This window comes from Macrobrachium nipponense, chromosome 1 (assembly GCF_015104395.2).
Source record: "Macrobrachium nipponense isolate FS-2020 chromosome 1, ASM1510439v2, whole genome shotgun sequence".
Classification (NCBI taxonomy): Eukaryota; Metazoa; Arthropoda; class Malacostraca; order Decapoda; family Palaemonidae; genus Macrobrachium; species Macrobrachium nipponense.
This window is the reverse complement of record NC_087200.1, coordinates 92,772,201-92,780,152: the sequence shown is the minus strand read 5'-3', so window position 1 is coordinate 92,780,152 and position 7,952 is coordinate 92,772,201. Positions and strand designations below refer to the sequence as shown.

Below are 7,952 nucleotides of genomic sequence, written 5' to 3'. Positions count from 1 at the left end.
CCTGCAAACCAAGGTCTCGCAGTCAAACGAACAAGGGCAGATAACAGAGTTAATTCTCAAAGGAAGTGGTGAGTGATTGGTAGGGGTGAATTTCGACTTTACCTACTTTACCTTATTAAAGCAAATACAAAAATAATTGTTTTATTCTTATTGATGTTACGTTAATGGTGTAAGAAGAGCGTTCCCTCGTTACACCTCCCCAACCCAGATGACATTCACACCTTAAAACAGGTTGGAATGGCTGATGATAGCAATTGAATCTAACAATTAACTCACTCCACAACCTTATACTTAAAAGAAAATAAAAATAAAAATTCTGCAATAAATTATCTTACTGCTAGAAAATCATAACATCCGAAATTAAATGAAAATGATAGCATCATACAATGAATATCATTTGAAACAGTTACTTAATTTGTAACAAAATAAACCTTAAACTATAAGGTTATCTTGACATTATCATGCACTGTGATTTAATACTACTCTGCATTATAGTGTGTAGTACATTTTGAGCCCAAGGCTCATACATTAATCATAGAAATGGAATAAGTCAAAAGAAGGGAGTATCTTACCCCTTTTATGAATCACTTATATGATAAGCTGATAATGTGGTACTTAAATAATATTACTGTGCCATATCAAGGCACTAACAGTTACATGTGCAGGGTGGCACTGTTATCAATACATGAAAATTGACACTAGGTTGCCACTGATGTGGTTTTTGAAAACATGACAAAATGGCGAACTTCACAAGAATTTATATTATTCGTACACGTACACAAAAACAGGAAATGGTATAGAGTCAAATATTCGGGAATATTCAGTTACACAGAATAGAATTAAAATAAATGACTTGAATATGAGTAATCCTTTAAGCAAAAGGTCGAATTAGTATGCCAAACTTTATTGATAGCTTTTGTAATGGCTAAACTGGTTCCTTATCCTATGAAAGTGAACCAAGCACATATGAGATCGCCATGGGCGTGATGAACTGCAGTTCAAAGGGCTCTAAACCCCAGCCAGGTAAATCTGCCAATTGTTTGAAAGTAGTTTCCACATGAGGAGTGCCAGACTGGTCATGCAGCCATGACACTTCTAGAATCAGGAAAAATGTGGCACTATGCCAAGTATGGTACTTCTTAGTGTAATCCTATTGGCTTTAGAGGCATATTATTTAAAACTCATTATGCCTTTGGTGGCATTTTCATGAAGGTCAACGAACCTATAGGGCCAGAATCTTTGGCAAATAGCACGCTGCATAGGCAGATCATGAATTAAAGGATAAGATGCCTTAATAAGGCATAAAAGGAATGAAAAAAGAAAATGTAAAAGGTAAAGAGATAAAAGATTACAAGCTGAGTCAGTTACCAAAATGATAAGAATGAAGTCATGCAAGAAGAACCTGGCATCCTCTTCTGGATAGAGGAGCCAGAATTCTCCTTAAAATGGAGGCACTGTGAGTGCCATCTGCTGACTAAACGTTTGTCAGGGCTAATATCGCCTGTACTTTACTTAATTAAAGCAAGTACAAAAATTATTCTTTTACTCTTACTAACGTTATGTTAATGGAAGATGAGATGGGGAAGAAGAGGGTTCCCTCGTTAATATATATATATATATATATATATATATATATATATATATATATATATATATATATATATATATATTTGGGAATATTATCTAACATCCGGTCCCAAGCCCGGGTAAAAGAGGAGTGTTGGGTATAGGGTTAGCGTCCCTGCCTTATAAAAAGCATATTTTTACTGAAACGTATAGCAGACCTAATATAGATGAATCCTTTATAGATGACAATGCGAGGAATGGACTATTAAAGTGGAAAACACCACTGAAATTAGGTACTATTCATGTGCTTAGTCTGTATAGAGCAGGATATGCTCAAACACTCATCAGTGAAGTTAAGAATTATCAGTTAAATATAACTTCTCTGCAGGAGACAAGATGGACTAGAAATGGTGAGTGTAAGATAGATGGTTATAGAGTCCTATATAGTGGCAGAGATGATGGTATGCACAGGGTGGCATGGGCTTTTGTCTGACAGATAAAATGTATAGAGTGGTTGAAAGCTTTACGCCAGTAATTGAAAGATTAGCAGAACTCAGAGTATAGAGCAATTGGTTAAAACTGTAAGTAAAAGTAACTTATTCCCCCACAGAAGATAGCGATGATGATGAGAAAGATGATTTTTACGAAAAGCTCCAGGAGGTTGTAGAACAAACACCAAAGCATGACATAGTAGTACATGTAGTATTGGGTGACTTTAATGTTAAGATTGGGCATGAAGTAGATATATTGGGCCTAACAATTGGAAGACATGGTGCCCATGAGGTTAGTAGTGAGAATGGAATAGGACTTGCTTCATTTGCTAACTCCAGTGGGATGGTTGTAGGTGGCGCAATATTTTCCCATAGAGAAATTCACCAGCTCACATGGAATTCACTTGATGGAAATACAAGAAATCAAATTGATCACATACTTATACAACACAAATCCAGAGGTTCATTGCTTGACGTATGTAGCCTCAAAGGAGTTGATTGTGATTCTGACCAACACTTAGGACTCCAGGAAAATTGTGGAGACATAGAACAAATTGTTGTAGAAGCAGCCGAGGAAACCATTGGGTACGTGAAGAGCACACGTAACAAACATTGGTTTGGTGGTGACTGCAGAAGAATAATAGCGAGTGAAAGGAAACGAACAAAGGATAGAATTCTTGCAGAACAAGAATTATCAGACACCAGGAGACAATTCAGGGAGAAAAGAAGGGCAGCAACGAGAATAAACAGAAGAAAGAAGAGAGAAGCGTTGAATAAGGAACCTGATGACATGGCGAGAGAGAAACATAAGAAATGGTACAATAAAGGAAGGCTATAGGGTTATCAGGAAATTAAAGAATGGATACCAAGCAAGAAGCAGAATAGTGAAAGTTGTCAATAGAAGAATTACAGTACAGGAAGACAAAGTACTAGAGATATGGAAGAACTATTTCTGTGAGCTGTTAAACAGAGATGACCCATTAAATCCTGTTGAAGGGAGACATATGCAGGCACCAGATTTGAGCGTGGAGGAACCAGTGCTGATAGATGTGAAGAATGCCATCAATAGCCTGAAGAATAAGAAGGCGCCTGCTTTAAATAACATACCAGCAGCGTTTCTTACAAATGGCAGCGAGATGTTGCACTCAAAGACCTTTGAGCTAATAATAATGATCTGGAGAACAGAAGAGAAGCCAACAACAAGAGAAATAGGCATCATTATCCCGGTACATAAGACAGACTGTGCTAATCATAGAGGGATTACACTTTTGCCAACCTACTATAAGATACTAACGAAGATTATAAAATATAAATTAGATTAACCTTACGCTGAGATAGTATTGGGCGAATATCAATGTGAATTCAGAAAGAGAAGATCAACAATTGACCCGATTTTTACTCTTAGATAATGGAAAAACACTGGAAGTATAATAGAGATATGTGGCAGGTTTTTGTAGACTTCAAGTAAGCGTATGATATCATCCATAGACCATCAATGTGCAATATTATGAAGGAATTTGGTGTACCAGAAAAGCTTATAAACTGCTAAGTCTTAGTTGGCTATTAGATTAGTAAAGTTTTATGAATTTGGGCCATGGACACTGACTAAACGTCAAGAAGAGAGACTACCAGTTTTTGAATAACATTTTACGTAAAATTTTACGCCGAATAACAGGTCCCTTTTACGATATAAATAAAGGTACTTGGAGAAGAAGGCACAACAAAGAAATGAGATTTAACCAGACAACCGCTAATAACTGGCTATGTGAGATCGCAGACGATACGTTGGGCTGGAAACATGGTTAGAAAGAGGACAGAATGCCTGAAGTGGTTATGGAAGTTCGGTCAGTAGAAGGGAGAAGAGTGGAGGGGAGGCCGAGGATGACGTGGAAAGATATTGCGTTCAGAGATCTAAGAGAATTCGGAGAGGAAGAGGATCCTGAGAATAACTGGAAATGCAGCACTCAACAGGGGAACGTAAAGAGGTCTGGTGCAAGCGGCCATGGGCCAGTAGGAGGTCCGAGAGCCACCGGAGTGAGAGTATATAATATTTTCTCTACATAATATGGAAATCTTGCTTGGATATGCATTGTCGCCTTCATAAAAATGATCACTGCTATCTTTTAAGTGTTGCGCTTCTTTAAGTGTTAAGAAATTAATCTGGTAACTTCTGCTTAATTATTCTTTCCACCCCGCCCCCTTTTTTCGGACCAAATTTATAAACGGGTAAACAACCACTCTTATTACGCGTTAGATCGACCTTCACACCCACCCACGCAGTTCCATCTTTGTAATGGCACAAATTATAAAATTACAACAAGAGCGTTTTGTGGAATCTCTCAATATCAGTGTTTTAAGAAAAATTTCTTTCCCTTTCAAGTAAGCTCTGGCAAAGATACATCAGGTAAGATAAATGCGTACACACCCAGGGTCGAGATATGACGTACACTTACTTATTCAGTGAGAGCGTGTTTATCGTACTGAAGAGCCTGATAGGTATCTGAACTCAAGCCAGAACTTATTCACTGAACCGCTCGGGGTCGGCGGCGGGGATGGTTCTCGAAATATCTTTGGAAGTGTTCTCGAGTTCCTTATTTCGTATTTTAATGTTTCAATAAAAGATCTAGATTAAATCATTTGAAAATTAATCCTAATCAACGTTTTTTAAAATTACTGAAAGTAATTAAATTTTCCTTCAAATATTTTTTTATTGTGACGATTCGTCCGCTGACATGTTAATTCTGTAATGAAATTTATATTATCTTTGTCAGAGCTTACATGAGAGAGAAATTTTTTTTGTAGAACACTTTTTGAATCATTGCCGAACTTCCCTCGAAAGCACAATAAAAAAATGATGTTGAACTGCGGACCGACGAAGTCATGCAGTTTTCAAGTCGGTCTGCGCTAAGGAACAGCGCCTACGGTCAAGAAACCGTCGAAAGCAAAGCATGTAGTCGGGAACCTATCTATAACAACTGTGAAAGTCAAACAGCCATTGATCCGAGAGTTTCAAGGTAACCATCTCAATATCAGGCATTGAACTCGAGGTACAGTTAAGCAAGTGACGTCAAGCGGATCTTGGCAAGAGTTAAAAAAAGTAAGCAACTTTTGAAGCCATCAAACATTGGAGAGTAAAGATGAAAGAAAGCAACGGTTGAGAACAGTGCTTTGTCAAAAATCTCTCGTGAACATTGCTTGCACTGAAACGATCTCCGGAGCAAAACATGAAGTCATGCATCACTCAAGAAGAGTTTAAAAGTTAAACAGCTCAAGTTCTTCGACTAGTTTCCTAGAAAAGGCAAAAACAAGGCGACCTTGCAGGAGATTTGCATACATAGTAGATCGCTTTTGTAATAAGAATCTGATCAGATCAGATATCATTCGATTTATCTCAGTCGAGTGTAATAGGAGCTTCCTTAAGCATAGAGGCATTAAAGCAAGAGGACCTCAAAGCACTGTCAGTCAGGCTCAGGGAGAAAGGATACAAAGTGAGAGGTGGATCAGGTCCCAAAGGTACTACGGCCATGCAATTCATAAAGGGTCAGAGAAATGCAGTCTGTTCACAAACTATTTAAATGCTAGACATCCCCCCACTTCATATTTCCGATCATCGCTGCTAAAATAAACTTCTTTGAAATTTCCCCGTTGGGTCATTGCGAAAATTGGGTGCTCAACCATTGGGACCAATGTCCTTTATGATAAACGCACCCCGCTCCCTCCCCCAACACCCCTGCTCTCTGTCTGTTATTTTGAACAACATTCATTCGTTTCAATTACACGTGTATTTATATATTACGATTTTATGTCTAAATGTTCTTTGTGGGAACGGCCATTGGGGGCCCGGCTCTAATGAGTAGTTCACTTTCCAGCATGCTGGAAGTACCCAGGGAATACGCATTTTGAATATATGCCACATTTTTAAATGACGCTCTCAAATATCTTTCGGATAGTAAGTAGTAAAGGGGGCGTTATGCACTGCTGCTCTTTTCCGATGTTTTAGGTTCAAAATAATTAGAGTTTATTGAATAGAATGCATCCGTTTGTGCCCTGTCGTTTTATGTTATGTTTAGATTTTCCTGCCCACTGCTACAACATATATCATATATATATATATATATATATATATATATATATATATATATATATATATATATATGTGTGTGTGTGTGTGTGTGTGTGTATGTGTGTATACACACAAATATATATTTAAGGCGCATTTTAACCTTAAATTTTTTTTTTTTTGCACTTTGCAATTTTTCACTGCATCAGCGTTCAGAACTAGTCTAATTTTTTTTAGTATACAACTAAAGCAAATATATATATATATATAATATATATATATATTATATATATATATATATATACACTAATATATATATATATATTATATATGCTATATATATATATATATGTATATGCATATATATATATATATATATATATATATAATATCTTATATATATGTATATATATATGACCTTCTTCCATATTACAGTATGGAGAAGAAGAAGAATTTGGATGAATGGAGATGGACCCCAAAAAGGACCCCAAAAACATGTCATTGTTTTGAAGTTGCTGATATGGAGTTGGGGGTTGGAGCTTGGAGGTTTGGGGGGAGGAATTGTGAAGATGGACTCTCGCGCGGTAAGACGGATGAGAGCAAGAAATTGTTTCTAAAAATGGCGGACGAAACTGGGTCAAAGATTGGGCTTGGGAAAAAGTGGCGGAAGCGTTGATTGGAAGTTTTTCGGAGGCCACTAGACAGGTGGACAGGAAAGCACGATTGTACAAATGAATCGTAGACAACTGAAACCTGTTCATTCAGTGTAGAGTTTTTTTTTCATATTACTAAAGTAAGCCCCTCAGTGGCCGTGAGTTCGATTCTCAGCCGTTCCTTTGAGGGGTTAGAGATGTGTATTTCTGGTGACAGAAGTTCACTCTCGATATGGTTCGGAAGTCACGTAAAGCCTTTGGTTCCGTTGCTGAATAACCACTGGTTCCGTGCAACGTAAAAACACCAAACAAACAAACAATATTACTATAGTACGAAAGATATAATCTCTTATTTTGCTTAACAAGGTATTCATAGTAAAGGCCACCCTAAATCATTTACTTACATTTTTATCTTTATAGTTTTGTTAATATATTTTATGTTTTCTGATCACCGATCTCTTCTTTCTGTTTCCTCTTACCTTCTGTTACGTCTTTCAGGTAAACACCATATTCTTTGGGAGCTTGAATTTCAGGTCAGTGACCCCTGTGGTGGGCTTGTTCCTTAAAATAGGTTTACCCTTCTGAATAATAATAATAAAAGTATCCAACCCCACTAATAAAGAAGTTTTTATATTTTCATGAGGATTTTAACGTGTCCAAAAAATGCTATGCCATTCCTATATACCCAATAGACTACACACTAAGTAAGTTTTAAGAATTAATTTTATCGGATTTTTTTGCTGGAACTTCTGTAACATAGAAAATGAAACTAGAACAGCAGCATCGGAAAATGACGCTAAATTTCGTGCACGTGAGAGGAAATTCTTCCACGCAGCTGAGCGCAATCGTACCCGGCCGCTGGAGCTGCGGTGTTGATCAAGACTCAGTGTGTGTACTGTGCGTGTGTTTAACATGGGCTGTATTTCTCAGATACGCAGTTTTTCCGCCATGGAATCAGTAAATGGAAGTTAATCTGCAATTCCTGAAGTAAATTTACCCAGCGCAGTATTTTGAAGGCTTTTGGCGAGAGGCAAATTTGCTTAAGGTGTACAAAAAATGACTCTGGTGATTAATTTCTAGAAATGGATGCAAAGGAAACGCCTTTTTATTTCTCTTTTCGGAGGCTACAAGATCGTGGCTCCTCTCCTGCTTGTGGGACTGTTGCTTGGAGGAGCTTTTCTT

General features: G+C 37.4%; 1 protein-coding gene across 1 annotated transcript; it reads left to right on the top strand.

Annotated features, from left to right (window-relative positions):
• The first annotated feature begins 977 nt into the window (after positions 1-977).
• Positions 978-2,895, top strand: LOC135218858 (craniofacial development protein 2-like). Its single transcript, XM_064255307.1, has 2 exons — positions 978-1,023; positions 2,177-2,895. Exons 1-2 carry the CDS (start codon positions 978-980, stop codon positions 2,893-2,895), a joined length of 765 nt encoding a protein of 254 aa, XP_064111377.1.
• The last annotated feature ends 5,057 nt before the right edge of the window (positions 2,896-7,952 follow it).

Excerpts from the sequence above, each read along its gene's own strand:
- LOC135218858 (XM_064255307.1), top strand. The coding sequence starts at position 978 with ATGGGCGTGATGAACTGCAGTTCAAAGGGCTCTAAACCCCAGCCAG. Across the intron at positions 1,024-2,176 it reads GGGCTCTAAACCCCAGCCAG|AAGATAGCGATGATGATGAG; the intron begins GTAAATCTGCCA and ends ATTCCCCCACAG.